The 20,064-nt window shown below is 21.3% G+C and overlaps 4 protein-coding genes across 9 annotated transcripts; 1 reads left to right on the top strand and 3 right to left on the bottom strand.

Annotated features, from left to right (window-relative positions):
• Positions 1-558: 558 nt before the first annotated feature.
• Positions 559-5,163, bottom strand: LOC107993356 (succinate--CoA ligase [ADP-forming] subunit beta, mitochondrial). Its single transcript, XM_028664589.2, has 8 exons — positions 5,070-5,163; positions 3,890-4,026; positions 2,776-3,032; positions 2,498-2,660; positions 2,149-2,413; positions 1,762-2,066; positions 1,545-1,664; positions 559-1,429 (listed from the first exon to the last, which is right to left on the bottom strand). The coding sequence occupies exons 1-8, from the start codon at positions 5,146-5,148 to the stop codon at positions 1,259-1,261; spliced, it is 1,497 nt and encodes a 498-aa protein (XP_028520390.2). The 5' UTR covers positions 5,149-5,163; the 3' UTR covers positions 559-1,258.
• A 22-nt stretch (positions 5,164-5,185) lies between these two features.
• LOC107993329 (succinate--CoA ligase [ADP-forming] subunit beta, mitochondrial-like) lies at positions 5,186-6,874 on the bottom strand. Its single transcript, XM_062085474.1, has 4 exons — positions 6,258-6,874; positions 6,001-6,163; positions 5,663-5,930; positions 5,186-5,574 (listed from the first exon to the last, which is right to left on the bottom strand). Exons 1-4 carry the CDS (start codon positions 6,266-6,268, stop codon positions 5,186-5,188), a joined length of 831 nt encoding a protein of 276 aa, XP_061941458.1. The 5' UTR covers positions 6,269-6,874.
• Positions 6,875-7,415: 541 nt separating this feature from the next.
• Positions 7,416-12,408, bottom strand: LOC107993353 (uncharacterized protein DDB_G0287625). Its single transcript, XM_017049742.3, has 5 exons — positions 12,265-12,408; positions 9,194-9,801; positions 8,948-9,114; positions 8,609-8,795; positions 7,416-8,518 (listed from the first exon to the last, which is right to left on the bottom strand). Exons 1-5 carry the CDS (start codon positions 12,299-12,301, stop codon positions 8,327-8,329), a joined length of 1,191 nt encoding a protein of 396 aa, XP_016905231.1. The 5' UTR covers positions 12,302-12,408; the 3' UTR covers positions 7,416-8,326.
• Positions 12,409-12,852: 444 nt separating this feature from the next.
• LOC107993331 (leucine-rich repeat and guanylate kinase domain-containing protein) lies at positions 12,853-17,918 on the top strand. 6 transcript variants are annotated; one of them, XM_062085467.1, is made up of 17 exons: positions 12,853-12,994; positions 13,074-13,125; positions 13,197-13,402; positions 13,485-13,619; positions 13,937-14,152; positions 14,223-14,510; positions 14,590-14,888; positions 15,129-15,333; positions 15,419-15,622; positions 15,688-15,903; positions 15,957-16,113; positions 16,182-16,468; positions 16,546-16,770; positions 16,852-17,019; positions 17,118-17,234; positions 17,384-17,550; positions 17,615-17,918. In XM_062085467.1, exons 1-17 carry the CDS (start codon positions 12,929-12,931, stop codon positions 17,724-17,726), a joined length of 3,120 nt encoding a protein of 1,039 aa, XP_061941451.1. In that variant the 5' UTR covers positions 12,853-12,928; the 3' UTR covers positions 17,727-17,918. The 6 variants fall into 6 exon arrangements, with proteins under 6 accessions (XP_061941451.1, XP_061941453.1, XP_061941452.1 ...); XM_062085469.1 differs by lacking the exon at positions 17,384-17,550; XM_062085468.1 differs by lacking the exon at positions 15,688-15,903.
• Positions 17,919-20,064: the final 2,146 nt, after the last annotated feature.

The following is a 20,064-nucleotide window of genomic DNA, read 5'->3' on the forward strand; positions in this document are numbered from 1 at the left end:
TAAATATAAGTTAATATTATATTAAATGAATTTTTAAGTTTATCTTAAATTTTAAATAAATTTATTTTGTTTTTTATATTAAATGTACAGATAAATTTACAAATAATTATTATAATATACAGTAATTTATTTAAATTTATTAAAAAAGAGAATTATTGCGAATTGTAACAATTTCACTTAAGCAAAAATATATTCAAATAATTTTGCATTCCTTTGAAGAATATTTAAAATTTTATTTTTTATATTTTTATATGGTATTTGAAGTAATATTATACATTTTTACTCGTTGATAAACTTTTTTTATACAAATTATTTTCAATAAATTAAATTATATTATGATTTTTTATAATATAGTATATTTTATAATGTACATATATATTGTATATACATCTATGTAAATGTAAATGCAAACAATATATAATTTTTTTTTACTATATAATCATATCATGTTATAATTAAATTATTATACTACATTGTAATTTGATTATTTTGTAATGGTATTATTAGGGAATTGAGAATTATGAAAAACTTTTGATTCATCAATAAAATAAAAACAAATTAAAATTACATAAAATAATTTATATATATATATATATGTATATATAACTACATGTATCTATATTACATAACAGGCCCTTTTTTTTCTATTAAATGAGATATAATAATCATATCTCATATAATATTTCAATAATAATTTTTTGTGGATGATTATATAAAAGGATTTATTTTTAGATATATATTTTGTTAATATCAATATGACTTTTATATGAAAGAATGTAAAGTACACTTTCATGCAAAAAATATGATTATATCAATTAATATACATTATGTAACTTAATTTTAATACTGAATCACAGAAACCCATTAATTGGGTAAGTAATAAATTATATTTTTAAAGAAGTTCATATATTTTTTGAAAAAAAATTTGTGCTTGCATTGAGAAATAAATAATATTAATTTTGAATAGATAATCTGGTATGCAATATTTAAAATTATAATATATCATTTTTTTCTTTTTCTTTTTTTAAAGAAGATAAAAATATTGCAAATATTGAGTAAGAGAAAATTTCAATAATTTTTTTTTCACTGTACTTATAATAGAAATATATGAAATAATTAAATATGATTCTAAAAAGCACATAATAATTTGAAATTATTAATCTAATTATTACTTTCAAATATTGTTTCAAACATTTAGTACTATAAATATATTCTCGTAGTTTTTTTCATAATATGCAAATTATAATTTTTACTAAATTTATGAAATTGAAGGTATTTCGAAATTAACGCTAAGATTTTCAGATTGTGCCAATTTGACAATCGTTGATAATTTAACTGCAACTCGAGCAGCTTCATCCAAATCATCAATTGGTACAATTTTTAAACCTGCATTCGCGATAAGAGCTTTTGCTTCATCTACATTTGTACCCTGAAATATATATATTATATAAATATATAAATAGTTGAATAAATTAATTAATTAAATTTATATTTCAATTATTAATTTCAAAAAAAAATATATTACTATTTTTTTAAAATTATACCTGTAATCGAACAACAACAGGAATTTTCAAGCTAAGTTCTTTTGTTGCAGCAATGATTCCTTCTGCAATAACATCACATCTCATAATTCCACCAAATATATTGACTAAAAGAGCATGAACCTATATTGAGTAAATGAACATATATTAATATTATTGATATCAAATGAATATATATCAATATATAATATATAATATATCTTTATATTATATGACTTACTCGTGAATCAGATGTAATTATTTTAAATGCTTCTTTCACAGCAGACGTAGATGCACCACCACCTACATCTAAGAAATTAGCTGGTTCTCCTCCATGTAATTTTATAATATCCATAGTAGCCATGGCTAAACCAGCTCCATTTACCATACAACCAATATTGCCATCAAGTGCAATATAATTTAAATCATATTTAGCAGCTTCAACTTCTTTGGTATCTTCTTGAGTCCAATCTCTCAAAGAAAATAATTCTTTTTGCCTAAATTCAGCATTATCATCAAATCTGCATTTGCAATCCAAAGCAAAATCTATATATTAAAAATAAAAAATAAAATCTTTAAATATTACACTATATAATATATAAAATTCTTTTTTATGAGTTGAACTTACATTGTCCATTAACATCTTCTGCCAAAGGATTTACTTCTAGCAAAAGAGCATCTTTTTTAAGAAACATTTGATATAAATTCACAATGATATTAGAAATATAATCTTTAACATTTTGAAGTCCAAGTTTAATAGCAATACGTTCTGCTTGATCTTTTGTAATACCCTTATAAATATCAATAGGTTCATACATAATAGCACTGGGATTTGTTGCAGCAACTTCTTCAATATTTACACCACCTTGACTTGAAGCTATTATAACTGGACCCTTAAATAAAAAAATTTTTATCTAATAAATTATTTAAAATTATTTTATTTCATCAATTGAAAATATATTTTCTCAACAACTTACACCAAAAGCTCTTTCCATCATGACAGCAAGATAATATTCTTTACGAGGAAACATGCGTTGTGTTACCATTACTGCATTGCATATTCTACCTGCTTCGCCTGTCTGTTTAGTAATTAGTAATTTACCTAACATTTGACTGGCTAATTTTTTGGCTTCTTCTGGTCTATAAAAAAAAATTTATTTGTTTTATATACATGCATATATATATATATATATATATAATAAAATATATAAAATAAATATAAAATATAATTGTTCTTGTTTATTTATTAACTTACGTTTCACACATCTTCACACCACTTATATTAGTTCCCTTAAAATGTCCTTTTCCTCTGCCACCAGCTAAAACTTGTGCTTTTAAAACAATATCTTTAGATTTTAAGTCAGCAGCAAGTTTTGCTGCTTCATCTGGAGTTTTTGCAACTCCAAATTTAGGAGTTGGAACTCCAGCTTCATTCAATAAACTATAACTGATATGTTCATGAACATTTAAATTCCTCACTTGTTTTACTAAGTTGATTTTACATCCCAATATCTACATAAATTAAAAAAAAATGGATCATTAGTAACAAATATAGCTTTTATAAAATATCTATTATGTATATAATAATAATAGATAAATATAATAATATGCATATAATAATAATAGATAAAGACAGAGTTTGATATTATAGATTATAAATTTAAGATTTAACTTAATTTAAGATTAAACTTTAAGATTTAAAAATATTCTAAACTAAAGATCAATTAGTGATAATGATCTATATATTTTTAATCACATCCTTGACACTTATAGTTTATTTTATTTTTAGTATTTCAATTTTATATATAATTATATTCATAACAAAAAAAATAACAAATAAAAAATACAGCTATTAAAATTAAATAAAATAAAATTTACTAAATTTACTTAAAAAAAAAAAATAATTCTCTAAGAAAATAATTCAAATAATCGATAGTGATATTCGATTATTTAAATTTTGAATTTTGAATTTTAAAAAAAAATGACAATTGTTCATAATTTGACAAGTAATATTTATTTTCGTATAATTTAATAACTACTAATTAAATACAAATGAACATAGAGTTAGTGACCAACAAATCAAAAATTGATGATGGAAATGTCTACGCTCATATTATACAACTGTCATGTACATATTTCGTAAAAAAACTAAGTTTAATATAAGGTTACTATCTTTGGCTTCGAATCGTCTGACCCTGGCGCCTAATTTAGCAGACTACAGCCATCTAATATAATGATTATCTTACTTATGAATCAATGACGTAGATATTGAAAGATTTAGAAAAATAGAATTAAAGAATATATGCGAATATGAATTCCCAAAAATAAATGATATAATAATGTATGATATAATAAAATATAAATCATACCTTCGATCCATTAAATCGGGTAAGATTTTCAACGAGTGAGATAGTCCGAGACAACATAGTAGCCATCTTACTAAATAATGGCAATGGACTGCGAAATGTAACTTGCGCCTTCGTGTCCCCACCTTTCTTGATATTTACTACAAAAACATGACGCAAACTCTACGAATGAAGATCACGATGGCAGCACTATTTTACATTATAAATACTTCTATGAAAATTTAATTTATTTATTTATGTATTTATAACATATAGAATGTAATATATATTTTATATTTTATTTTTTTATTAATTTCTCTTAAATGTATAATTTTGCTTTTATAAATTACCTTTATGATATATTTTAAACACAATTGAAATTTAAAAATTCATCATATTTTAGAAAAATATAAACTAGAATATAATTACATTATAATATTTACATTTTCGAAGAAAAATATTTATTCCTTATATTTATCTTTTACATACATTCCATATAAATTTATATATTATAAAAAAGAATAAAGAAAAAATATATAAATGTTCATTTTTTCGTATTTTATACATATTATCGTTTAAAATAATTGATATAAAATATCAACATATTCATAAAACACTTTTGGAGAATTGATTAAAATTGTATACAAAAATATCAGTTAAGATTTATTTATTAAATTATAAGAAATGGAAATTTGTATTATAAGAAACAAGAGTGAGCCACTTTGTTTCGATTATATTTCTATCGCATTATCTCATTTACTTAAATTATTTATAACTTAATAAGTAAATCTTTGATATTTTTATTTATTAATTTTTATCTTTAATTTCTAAAATCAACTCTCTAAAAATGTTAACACTCTGTATATATAAAGTACAAATCGAAAATTATTTTATCTTACATATTCAAAATAATTATTATATATATCTTTTAAATTGTAATTTTAAAAATATAAAATATTTCGTTTTATTTGCTAGATTTATTTTTAATTTTGAAATCCATTTCTAAATTCAAAGAATTTGCAATCTTTATTACTGAAGCCAATTTTACAGCTGCAACAGCAGCTGTAGAAAAATCTTCTTCAACAAAAACTTTTAATTGAGCATCTTTTATTAATTGATTTCCTTCTTTTACTCTAGTTCCCTATACAATATGAATAAAATTTGTTAATTAAATACAGTCTTATTCACACTATCAATAAATTACCTGTAGTCTTACAACTATTGGCACTTTTATCTGTAATTCTTTGGATGCAGCAATAATACCTTGTGCGATTATGTCGCATCTCATAATACCGCCAAAAATATTTACGAATATTGCTTCTACCTAAAGATTTTAATGAATTTTATATTGATTTTATTTTTGAATAAAAAATTTATTTTAATTACTTTTAAATTTATAAGTACATTTGGATCAGATAGTATTATTTTAAAACCTTCTGTTACTGCTTCTTTAGTAGCAGAACCACCAACATCTAAAAAATTAGCTGGGAAACCGCCATTCATTTTTATTACATCCATAGTAGCCATTGCTAATCCAGCTCCATTTACCAAACATCCTATATTTCCATCCAAATGTATGTAATTTAAATTAAATTTAGTTGCATGAAGCTCACTAGGATCAATTTGTGATATATCTTGTAAATTAAATAATTCCTTCTGTCTAAACTCTGCGCTATCATCAAAAGAACATTTACAATCTAAAGCAAAATCTAAAAATGTATTATATTATTATTATTTATTAGTATTTTTAATTCAATAAAATAAATTTAATTCAATTAAATAAATTTTTAAACATACATTCTTCACAAATGTCTAATGCAAATGGATTAATTTCAAGTAACAGAGCGTCTTTTTCAATAAATAACTCATAGAGATTGCAAATAATTATCGAGGTGATTTTTTTTCCTTCTCCTTCAAGACCTAAATTATCCACAATTTTATTTATTTGTTCAAGTGTTAAACCTTTCATAATATCTATTGGCGTATACGATATAGCTTCCGGACTCGTAGCAGCAATATCTTCGATATTTACACCGCCTTGCTTAGATACGATTATAACAGGACCCTAAATTATATATATTTTTTTTATTTTGAATAACAAATTCAATGATTATTTTTAATGAAGAATAATTTACATCAAAAGTGGTTTCCAACATTACTGACATATAATATTCTTTACGTGGAAACATACGTGTCGTTACCATTACTGAATTACAAATTTTACCAGCCGGTCCAGTTTGTTTAGTTATTAATAATTTGCCTATCATACTACTAGCCACAGTTTTAGCTTCTTGGGGACTAAAAATTACATAAAGTAAAATTACGAAATAAAATGTAATATATATATTAGCAATTGATAATTATATTATAATATTATAATAATTAAACTCACCTTTCGCACATAACAACACCCCTGACATTGGTATCCTTGAAATGTCCTATTCCACGTCCTCCAGCAAGAACTTGAGCTTTTAGAACAATATCTTTTGTATTAAGATTCGCTGCTATTTTTTCTGCCTCTTCTGGAGTTTTAGCTACTCCAAACGGTGGTGTTGGAATTCCAGCATCTTTCAATAAAGTATAAGCAAGATTTTCATGAATTTGTAGATTTCGAGTTTGTTGAATAGTGGCAGAAGCACGATTTAAAAACTGCAAATATTTTCTTTAATGATTGATATTTATATTTATCGTATATAAATATTTAAATTATGTTATCTACCTGTTTCTCTATTCTTCGAACATAAAATGATATAAATGGCACGATGACATTAATAGACATATTGCCGACAATTAATTTTAAATAATTTTATATAAAAAAAAGCTTACTTAATATATTGGCACAGAAAATTGTTTAGTTTTTATGAAATTACGCGAAAAAAATGTTTTTTTTATATACAAAAAATTACAAGAAGTATGTTTGCAAAAGCAATGTACTTGAACTTGTAACTTTAAATGAAAATATAAATTTGAAGTCAAGTAGGCAATGGATATAGAATTTTGTAACATTGTAATCATAATTATAATACTAAATACTAAAAATATTTTAATAAAAACTATACAAATCTCATAAAGATTATTATATTTATGCATGTCATTGAATAGATTTATAAATTATTATATTCAGTAGGATAAATTTCAATAAACTATATATTTATTAAACTATACGTTTAATAAATATAACTTATATTTTAATGAACATTCAATGTTTTTTTTTATATATGAATATGGTATTAACGTATTTGTAATTTTTGAAGAATCGATTCTAGAACAAAAACAAATAAAGAAATTGATATACAAAAATATCAGTTTATTTATCAAGTTATAAGCAATTTAAGTAGATGAAACGAAGCGAAAATAAAATAGCGAAATAGAGTGATTTCATTTTATTTTCGTTTTATTTCATCAAAGAAATTTAAATTGTTATAATTTAACAAATAAATTCTTATTGACATTTTTGTATTTATTTTAGCTATAAACATATTAATATCCTGTATACACATATTTAAAAAAATATATATATTATATTGCATTAATAAAATAAAATAAAATGTCAAAAATCAATTTATGTTGTATTTTATATATGATTTTTTTACAAGCTCTTAAACTTATTAAAACATACAATAAAGAAAAAAATTTATACTATATCATAGGCTTATATTTCATTGATATATTTATCAATATATTTCAAATGTAAATATTCTTTGTATCTATATTATACATTTATTTTTAGACTCAATATTATACTTACTTTAGGAACTACATCCTTAACAAAATTTTTAATTCTTATAATTTGAATGTAATTATAATATTTAATGATTGAATTTCAATCTTTTGTATTAATATTACTATATTTAATTTTTAGATAGATAAATTAAATATGTTATTGAGGCCATATTTTTCTAAAAATATATTAAGTTTAAATATGAGAAAAATTATATTGAAATATAATGTAAATTTAAGATCAAAATATTATTAAAACATTAACAAAATTTTGACTCATTAATAAAGAATCAAAATTTATATTTGATATTCAAAAAATTCTGATAGTTTCCTATATAAAATTTTACCATGAAATTCATTTTCAAATATTAAATTTATAACAAAAATTTATTACAAAGAAAATATAAACCAACTAGTCTTACAAAATTTTTATGGTAAAATATTATAAGATAATGTCAAACATATAAGATAATGCAAATATTGAATTTATCATAAATTCAATATTTGTTATATTTTGAAATATAAATTTTTTATATTTTAGAACTTAAAAATAATTTGCATATTATTTAAAATAGAAATAGAGAAAATAAAAAATATTTGAATTAAATGAATTACTTTTTACATGAAGCAACTTTACTATCAATACAATTAATAAGACAGAATTACAATATTTGATATTTATGTTTTAAGCAATAAAATGTCTGGCCTCAACAGTCTTATATTCTAAATACAAAACAAACTTTAAAAACTAAATCTATCATTAAGTGTTCTTCCTGTAACACCAAGATTTCCAGACAAGCTGTACATGACTTCGCTAAATGTACGATCATCAACATCTGCTCCTGTATCTGATGATGGAGTATTACGTGTACGAGAACGAGAACGTGACCTTGATCTCGAACGTTGTCGACCGAACATAGGTGATCGACCAACCTGAAATATAAATTTTGTTATATTTTACTAAATATATCAAATAAAAATTCAATTTTATTTTTTTTAATTTTCTTATAATAAATATCATACCATATTCAAACTTTGTACACTTTGTCTAAATGGAGATCGTCCTCTTGGTAATGGGCGTAAACTGTTTACAGCACTTCCGTTTCGATTTGGTGTAAGAGTGAGAGGGCGTTGGTGCGTACTAGGACTATACTCATTTCCCAATGTACACATGAAGTTTACATTTGAGTTTGTACTTAATCGCGAAGAACTACAACATTGTATGATTTCAATAAGATTCCAATACGAAATATAAGGAAAAAATAAAATATTAATATATTTTATTTTAAAAAGTATCCAAAGTTTTATAAATTTTTTGTATATACTATTTAAAAAAATAAATTATAAAATATGTAAGCATACTTCATTCTCATTAATTTTTGTTCATATTGTGCTCGTCTTTGTGCACGGGCAATTTGATCTGATCGTAATCCACCAGTAGTAAAACGACGTTGAGAAGTTAAAATTTGTTGTCTTCTATCCGTGGATCTTTGTTGGAGTGATAATAATGATTTTCCAGTTTGTGGAACCTATGAAAAAATAAATAATTAATTTAATTTCAAATTTATTATCTTTATAATTAAATGCTTACATATAATATCAACTTACTCTAAATTGATTTTGCAGAGATAATTTCTGATTCTGTCTTTGAAGCAATAACTGTTTTGCTCTTTTAACACGATTTCGATAAGCAATTTGAGCAGGACTCTGATATCCCAATCGATTATGAACTGAAGTTGGATCGCGTAAATTTGGTAAACTATTTGTTCTTTTTAATGGAGTCTTATTATTGGTAAAAAAACCTCCTTGTGTAAAAGTCAAGTTTGTACGACTTCTACTACGAGTCAGACCAAATCTATTGCCACGACCACGGCGAACATTAAAAGCTCCTCGTGTATTTGATTTTTGATTTAATGTTAAATTACTTCGTGATCGAGTGAGACCACTATTTTTCTTATATCGTTTTCTCACAAAACCACCACGCACATTATTATTATTATTATTATTGTTGTTGTTGTTATTATTATTATTATTTTGTCCAGCTTGCCATGTTTGTTCTTTTTTAGCAGTTCCAGTATTACGCTTCACTCTAGCACCTCTACCCCTGAGTCCACTTCGCCCTCGCGCACTTCCTCGAGTGCGCTTAGCACCAGATTTTCCATTAGCAGTCCCAGCCTTTTTCTTTTTCTCCTTTTTCTCCATCTTTATGATCTCATCTTAAAAGGAAGAAAATTCACAAGGTTTAGTGAGCGTACAGTGCATGAAGTTAATTTGTGTTAAGCTTTAATCTGGAATATGTGAAAAATTTCCTCTTGTATAGATGATGTTGAAGGACAACTCAATATGGCTAATTCAGTTTCTATTTAATTCCTTTAATGATATCAGTTTTTATCAATATTTATTTATTTTAATTATTTCCCTGATTTTCTTCCAATATGTATATATTTTCAAAATAATTTCATCGAGTATGCTCTAGATATACGTATATCTATTAAAATGTTTAAAGTAAATACAATAAAACAGTAATTTAGAATTCCTGTTTATCAATCAGCCTTTAAAATTAAAATATATAAATAATTTTTTAAACATGATATTAAATAAAAAATAATTAAAGTCTCATATATTATATTAAATAAAAATGATAAAAATATTAAAATTACAATTCTGAAGATAAAATTTAATTCTTCAAAAATATAACTATTTTTTAAAATAAATTTATATTATATATTATATATTATATATATAGATGTATAAATTTTATATATTTATATAATTTTATATATTTTTTCATAATACACTACTTTGAAATTACAATTTTAATACAAAATTTTATTTTAAATGAAGAAAAAAAAAAGAATTATTTGTTATTATACGAAAAGCATTTTGGCCAATTTAATAAATAATAATGTATTCTTTATTCTTTTTTGCATAAATTTCTATATTTTATAAATTTTCTTTCTTTTGTATAATTTTTATTTTAATCTTCCAATAGTGTCAATTATTTTTTTCTGAATTGACATATGTATTTTCTTATATTGACAATTCTTCATGCTTTTTATATTTAGATGTTTGACATATTTCAATTTTTCCTTTAACTCAATGTATATCTTCAAGATATAATTTTTATATTACATTGTTTGCTGAGATTTGCTCCGTTTTTCCACTTCAGTTCAATGTATTAAAAATATTACTCAATGTTCATTGTTTAAGGAAATATATAAATATTATACTGCTATTCAGATAATATTAGGATATTATATCAATTACACTGAACAAAAATTAGAATTGAATAGGCATATTATTGATAATATGCTGTAGTAATATTATTTCTTGGAATATTGGATTACTTCAAAAGTAAATCTTTGTGAAAATCATCTCCTTTTGCATCTAATGTTATTCACAAAATCTTCATATATAAGCATTAAAATCCAATAATATATTTTTTCCATTTTGCTTTTAGCAAAAATTTGTCAAAAAATTCGTTTTCGTCTATCGAATATTAAAATGTACCACATATTTTATTTAATAATTGATTTAATTAAGATATTTAATCATGGATCTTCTTGAACTTTCATGTATTTTTATTGTTTAAATAATTATTAAACAATCATAATCAATTGAGCTTTTTATTTTTGATTATTTGTTTAATAAAAAATGCTTCTGCTAATTCTAAATATCATGAAAAATATATATATATATATATATATATATCATAAAGATAAATTATTCTGTAGTGTAGATTCACAAACGTTTCTTTTATGAAAAACGTTTCAACCAGTTTCTTTTGTGATTTAATTAAATTTCAAATTCAACAATAAGTATTACTTATCACAAATGATATTTCATTTATTTTCATATCAAAACACATAGTGCATTGAAAATAAAATCGATTCGAAAATTTCAATGTTTTTATCTCATATATGGTGTAGCATTTCAAGTCCATCACATCAACAAAGAGAAACTCGAGGAACATGATAGCAGAGATAAAAATACGACTAAAGTTACGCAAACGTATATCTCACGTAATGAGAAAGTTGACTTCTTTTTGTGAAGTATAAATTATAACTTTGTTTGCGTTATTATCCAAAAGCGTCTCGTTCATGTTCGTCAATTTTCCATTCGATAAATTGTTGTTTATTGTTAAAAGAAATCCCTTTCCACAAATCCTACGTAAATCAGTATTTTTCTTAAAATGCATAAATCCTTCATGGCGGCTATACTTTTCTTCTTTATTACTATCCGCCGTAGAAACCCGTACCGTTCGTTCCTATTATATGTATGGTCGAAATTGAATAGTTCTTTTAAAAATCCGGAATGCACACTTATCATCATATTGGTTAATCAATCATCATAAATAACAAAAACATTTTCTTCCAGCAATTGAAAAGACGCAACATATTCTCCCATAAGTAAACAATGATTAAAACTTGTCTGTCTTTTGACTTAAGAATTAATTAGGGAGATGAAACGATTCTGCATCAAAAATTTGTTCGGCGACTGATATAAATTTTTTTCCGAGATTTAGTACCATTAGGTATCAAACGAAGGAAAATAAATGTAGATCTACGTTGTATAATTTCATCGCCATTTTGAATTCGTGCAAAAGAAGAAACAGTAGCCGTACGCTCACCCAGGATTATCAGCAAAACTGCTAGATTTTCGAGACTTTGGCCACTTACCAAGCGACATGTTCACTTTTGCGTCAATCTCAGACATTTTGTTCGTTTTATTTCTGTTTATTTTTCTGAACGCGAAATACACGAGGACTGCAAATAAATCACCCGAATATTTCCGTAAAATCACCACAAATCACACACAACCATATCATACGACACACCGATCGCGAATGAACATAAATGGCTAGTTACAGGAAGTCATCGTCGGATCATACCGGAAATTATGGTTGCTTTTATAATTTGGAATTGATATGAATGCTAGTTTTTATAATTAATTTAAATACATCATTTAATTATTTATATATTAAATTTTAAATATATAATTATATAATTATATTGATTTTCATAAATTTATCAAAATTATATATATTCTTTTTTATGTTATTTAAATTTAAACAAAAAAATGTTACATATACATAATTTATATGTACATTTTTTGAAATATGGAACTTTTTGTTAATAAATAAATAATATTTATAGATAAATAAATCATTTATATTTTAATTTTTTAATAAATTTTAAATATTTTTTTAATGAATTAAATTTTTTAAACATTCTGATTTTACATTTTTAATAATAAATATATTATATTATGTTTTAATAAAAGGTTATGATCAATTTTTAAATATATTCGTGTGTTATTAAAATTTAAATAATAAGGTTAAACATGGACGAAATAATAATACGTAAAGCAAAACGTGAAGATTGCAAAGCTATTAGAAATTTAATACAGGTAGTTTTAATATATAATTTATTGTTACATATTATAATAATATCACAAAAAAATTTTAAGTTATTACACATTTTTTTAGGAATTAGCTGATTTTGAGAATATGTCAAATGAACCTAAAATTGATTATACAAGTAAAAATTTTTATTACTAAGTGAATTATTACTGTAAGTGAATATTTAAATTTATGTAAAAATATTTACAGTTTTGGAAACTGATGGATTTGATACAAAACATCCTTTGTTTATATGTTATATAGCAGAGATTAATAAACATATAATAGGATATACAATATCATATTATACATATTCAACATGGTATGGAAAAGCCATGTATTTGGAAGATTTATATATTACACCTAATTATCGAGGAAAACATATTGGTAGTAGATTATTAAAAACCATTGCTAAAGTAAATTTTCTAAAATATATAAAAAATTATATTATAATAAATTACATGTCAATATATCATATCCATATATACATATTTGCAGGAAGCAATAGACAATAATTGTTGCAGATTGGATTTTTCAGTTCTTGAATGGAATCCTGCACAAGAATTCTATAAAAATAAAGGAGCAATTAATATAACTGCAGAAGAAGGATGGCATCATTATCGTTTTTCAGATGTAACTTTAAAAATTTTAGCACAAGATTTATAAAATTATATAAATAAAATTATTTTGATAAACTTTATGACAAAATTTTTTTTTTATATATTTGGTAACTCTGCCTACATTCAATTGTTAAAAACAATAGAAAATTATATTAATAGTTTTAAATAAAAAATAATTATTACAAAGATACATAAATAACTAATATAGTATTAAATAAAATAATGGGTGACGATAAAGTAAAGTTATATTTTTGAAATAGATTTATAATATTTTTTTAATATTAAAACTGATATTTATATAAAAATTAATTTCTATAATTTTAATTACAGAATAATTTTCCTTACTTATTTTCTCCTTCGGAACCATTATTTATTGATGATGCTATTAGTAAGATTTCTATTCCAGAAGAACCTTTAAAAGAAGATGATACATTTATTGAAGAAGATTCAGATCTATTGTCACATAGTCAGATGAGTTGGAAAGATGGATTTCTAACTTATGAAGTTTTACCTGCTGAATTAACATTTGAAACAGATATTCCAGAAGTAATTTTTTTTTTTAAATAAATTTTATTTTGACATAATTGAAATAATTAAAATTTTTTCATTTCTATAGTTCGATCTTCCATTTACATTATTTGATGAAAAAGCAATTACATTAGATGAAAGGGTTATAAAATGTGTAACTGAAAGTAAATGGAGTTCTCATTCTTTAGATTTTAATTTATGGAATGATGATAAAGCACCTGTTGTAAAATTAAGAAATCTTAAGGAAATATTATATGATGATTTAGAATTCTGTGGATTTGTTACTGATAGACTAATAGGAAGTGGAAAATCATTTTTAACTAAATCTCCTGAAAATGGTCTTTACGTATTAAGTAAATGTATTATGAGAAATATGGTATATTATTTTATATTAAAAAAATATTTTATAGTATTTTATAGAATATGTATTTATATAGTTTTTTTTATATTTATAGTCACTTTCAAATATTACAATGTTAAGTTACCATCGTTATTTACAATATATTGATCTTGCATACAATTATATTTCAAATTTATCACCTTTGGAAGGAATTCCATATTTAATGTATTTAAATGTAGCACATAATAGAATGAATACAATTTTAAATTTTTCACCTCCTTGGTATTTGACATATGTAAATTTATCATATAATTATATAACAAAAATGTGTGATATTAGTGATTTCTGGAGTATTGTTCATTTAGATTTATCACATAATGCAATTGAGATCATTACTGGTTTGCAAAATTTGAAGTAAATATATGTCCTTTTATAATTAAATAAAATATAATAATTAAAGTATATTAAATAAAATAATTAAATAAATAAATATAATTTTACTTATATAATTTTACTTTAATTTTATTAAAATATAATTTTAATATATATATATATTATATATATATATATATATTAATTATTATATAATTATAATTTTATATATATATATATATATATATATATATATGTATAATATATATATTCTATTTTTAGATATTTGAAATATTTAAATTTATCATACAATTTAATTGAATATATTGAAAATTTGGATAAATTAAATATTCAAGAATTAAATTTAGAGGGTAATTGCATACTATCATTCAAATGTGCTATACCTGGTTATGGTATAAATATTTTATCCCATTTGCGAAAATTATATTTAGGATATAATAAAATATCTTCTTTAGAATTTTTCAAAGTAATAGTTTTTATATTATAAATTATATATTTATTTATATTTAATAATTACTTAAAGTTTAAAAAATATTTGTTTCATACTTTAGGATGCATACAGTTTACGAGTAATAGATTTAAAATTTAACAGAATTAATGATTTGTTAGAATTATTAAATTTGAAAGGCTTAATACACGAAGTAGATTTTAGAGGTAATAATTGCACAAAATGGCCTAATTATAAAGCTGTACTTCTATTTTCTTTACCAAGTATACAAATTATTGATGGTGTTAATGTATTTAGTTCAGAAAAGGTATATATAATTAAATATTAAATATTGTATTACTCTATAAGATGATAAGATATTTATTTTAATAGATTGCTGCTGCAACTTTATTTACATCTCCAATAAATTTAACAGCTGCTCGTACTATCACAAAATTAACTTTATTAGAACAATTAAGCATCCCTAAAATTGACTTACATGTAACACCATATGATGAATTGAGTCCACCTTTGATAATACTTACAGGTCCAAGTGCAGTAAAAAAATTAGCTTTGGCTCTTCATACTGCCCAAACTTTAACAACAAAAGTAATATTTTAATATTTGTTAATATATAAAATTAAAATAATAATTTGTCATAGGTCAAATATTGTCCATGGTATTCAACAAAAAATTCAGAAACAGTTAAAATTGAAAATCCATATTATATTTTTGTAACTAGAGAAGAATTTAATGATATGTCTCGTCGTGGAGAATTTTTAGCAATTCAAGAACTATTGGGACATAGCTATGGATTTCGTTAGTCAAATAAATTAAAATAATAATATTTTTCAAAATATTTTTTAATTGTTTATATTTATATATAGATCACAATGAAATTGTTTCTTTGAAATTAGAAAAAAAAATTGGTATCACACAAACAGATTTACATGCAACTATTCAAATGAGTAAAAGGTATTCCAATAGTAAAGCAGTCCTTGTTCTCACAAGTGATGTAAAAATTCATAATGAATGGATAAAAGAAAAGTTTTATGTTTACACTAGTACACTACAAGATAATGCAGAAAAAAAAAGTAAAGAAAATTTAGTTTCTGAAGAAAAGACAATGTCTACAGAAAGTGATATAAATTTTATTAAAGATATATTAAATAATGTATGTATAATATATAATTTTATTCTTTTACTATACTTTTTATAATTTTATAACTATCTTTATAAATTTGTTTATAGATTATAAATAATCTTAACTCAATTTCAAATTTTACATCTATAAAATATATTGATGAAATAGAAACTGATGTTTTATTTAAAACATTTAATAAAAATATAGAAATAGAAAAACAGAATCCAAAACAAAAGGAAAATAAACCTAATAATAATAAATTTCCAAAACCAAGACTTTTTTCAGAATTAAAAGATTTTGAAGTTTTGTTAAATGAAAATAAAGAATTACGAGTATTTATTATTATATAAAGGTTTTTTAATATATAAAATGTATGTAACAATAATTATTATTAATTATTAATTTCTTTTTAGGTAATTTTAGATGAACAAGCAAATATTATAATAGAAGATGAAGAATTAAAACGTAAAAGACATCAAGCAAGACTTCTGCAACGTCGTGATACATTAATGCAATTAGATCCAGCTGCAGAGTTAGAATATGATGAATCAGTTTCTAGCGAAGAATTACCAATACAAATAGTTTGTATTAAAAAATTCATTCTATTAAAATTGATACTTTGTTTAATTAATATATATGATCATATAGATAAAAATATAAATTTATAATTTATTTTAAGACACCAGAAATGGAAGAACCAGAATATATGAAAAATTTTTATACAAAATTAATATTACAATCAAGAAACATATATATGGATCAACATCTTAATAATCCTGGATTTTTTTCTTTAGTGGTAAATTCTTTTAATATATAAACAAATTAAGTATAAAATTTATCAATATAAAAAAATATAGAATATATTGAAAGTAATAATTTTCAATATTTTATAATATATTAAAATAAATTATAAATTATATTAAAATCATAATCATAATTTTTTAGTTATTAACAGATGACTATGTTAAATCATTTAACACGCTCATTAATTTTATTCATGATTCCTATATAAATTATTCTTTTGAAAAAAGTGAATCTTTATCTGAACTTACTCATTTTTCAAAAGTTGCTATTACAACAATGATTAATTCTATTGTTGATGAGATAAAAGAGTAAGTTCTAATTTTTTTCATATTGATTGTAAAATGCAATATTTTTTTATAATTAAATTTTTAGGTCTTCATCGACATCTATATTAAAAAAAAAAACCTTATTGCGAATGTATGGTGTTAATTCATGGAAAGATTTAATGCCTAGTCAAAAAAGTTCAATTAATATTGATAATTAAATATATGATATTTGATTATAAAATTATATATTCCATTATATTTCATAATAAATTATAATATTTTATTTTCAATTTATAATATTATATTTTTATCTTTATTAAATTATTTGTAATTTTATTGATTATGTACTTATTTAATATAATAAATTTTATGTAGAATGAATAAATTTTGTTAGAAATACTTTTATATAAGGAACTTTTAATTTATTTACATTATTTTATTTATTAAAAAAAATATAATAATAATTATATATAATAATAAATATATATTATATTATAAAATATATATTATAATTTAATAAAAAATAATTAGATTTTTGCAAGAAATTTGTTAAAATATACTAAATAATTAATTTTTTAAAAATTGATTGAATCACATAGACATTTTATCAATAGAAAAAAGATTCTTTAAAAGTAATATATCTGATTGTTCTATAATTGTTTATAAATTTGTGTTATAGTTTATATTTTCCAAAGATAATTTTTGATTATTAAATATAAAGAAATTTTCGTTAATTTAATTAAATTTCGTTAATTTATAAAAAATTTTATAAAATTACAAATTTTATTTAATTGTCAATAATATTTATTTTGAAGAATAATTTATTTGAATCTATATTTTTTGTAATATATTGTTTTCCGAATTCATTTTTTTAATTCATAATTTTTTGATTAAATTTGAAAAACTGTATATTGTAATTCTTTAAAATCAGATTTATTATTTATATTAAAATAATATTTCATATGATTATTTAAATTTTGCTAATAAAATATCAATTACAATAAATTACAATGATTATATCTAACAATAAAGTTAAATAAATGAATGTAACACGGAAATTAAAAGTCTTTAAAAATTATAATTTATTGAAGTTTAGAAAATTATTAAAAGAACAACGTATTAATGTTGTGTCTTTTTAAATTTTTTTATTTTATTTTCAAATAAAATCATAAATTAGATCATGAATTTTTTAGTGATCAAACAAATTGTATCGTTTTTTAAAATATTTTCCATATATTGTACAATTATATGGTTTTTTATTTATGAACTTGCATATGCTTTTTTAAATGAAATGTTGAAAATAAAAGTATATCATACATTTAAAACACAGATATTTAAAAAAAAAGATATTAGCATATATACAAAAATTTTTGTATATTATTTATTTATACTGAATATTTATAAGATTTCTTTTCATTATGTGATAATTTATGCATCTTGGATGATGTATCATATATAAATCTTTTACTATACAATTTACATTGATAATGCATCAGTATGCATTAATAAATGTCTCATAGAAGTTCTTTTTTGTGTAAAATATTTGTTACAAATCTTACATTGAAATGGATTTATTCATTATGTATTTCAATATGTATTTCTAATGTTTGTTTATATTTATACTTGACACATTTTTCACATATATATGTTTTTTTAAATGTTGAATGAGTTTTGATATACATTTTTAGTTCACTTGTTTTCTATTTTTTAGACAAAAATATTTACTATTAATATTTAAAATATTTATTTAAATATTATATATAATTTATATAATTTAAATATTAAAATATTTAAAAATATTTATTATTTTTTTTTAAATTATATTTTAATATGATTCCTGATTTTATAGATATTTTTATTTGAGCAACTATTATTACTATATATACATATATAAAAATTTAAATAATAAAAAAATATAATTAATAGATAAATAAATGTTTAAAATTAAATTCAATAACAAGAAAAATAATCATCTGCAATATTTTCTTTTATTTTTCTAATATTTTTATTTTTTTTTCCATTTAAAATCGATATTTTGTATTTGTAATTCATTGCTATTCCAGACAAATGTCTGGAATCTACTTTTACAGAATTTTGAAATTCTTTTTTTTCAGTAGCTACTAATAATATATAATTTTCTTCAATAATATATATTTTTAATATATGAATATTTGCTAAAGAAATATAAAAAATTATTTTCATATTTCTAATGTATTAAATATATTTTTAATATTAATTTTAAATTAATATACTCTATAAAAAACAAATATTATAATATTGATTTTAATAATTATCTTATCAATTAATGTTATATATATTATTATCAGTAATTAATGTTATCAATTTATTTTTGCTATCATTTCAAAACTTTTTTTTTTGTTATTATTATAATTATAAATATTATTAATTGATTTTATCTGCTTTATTGTAGTTACATATGTTTTTTTTAAACTTTTCTTTTGATTTTACAGAAAATTTGGTATTAATGATATAATCTAAATTTGAAGTACTTATATTTTGATTTATATTATCTATATTATTTTGAATACATTGTTA

This window comes from Apis cerana, linkage group LG15, assembly GCF_029169275.1.
Source record: "Apis cerana isolate GH-2021 linkage group LG15, AcerK_1.0, whole genome shotgun sequence".
NCBI classification, from domain to species: domain Eukaryota; kingdom Metazoa; phylum Arthropoda; class Insecta; order Hymenoptera; family Apidae; genus Apis; species Apis cerana.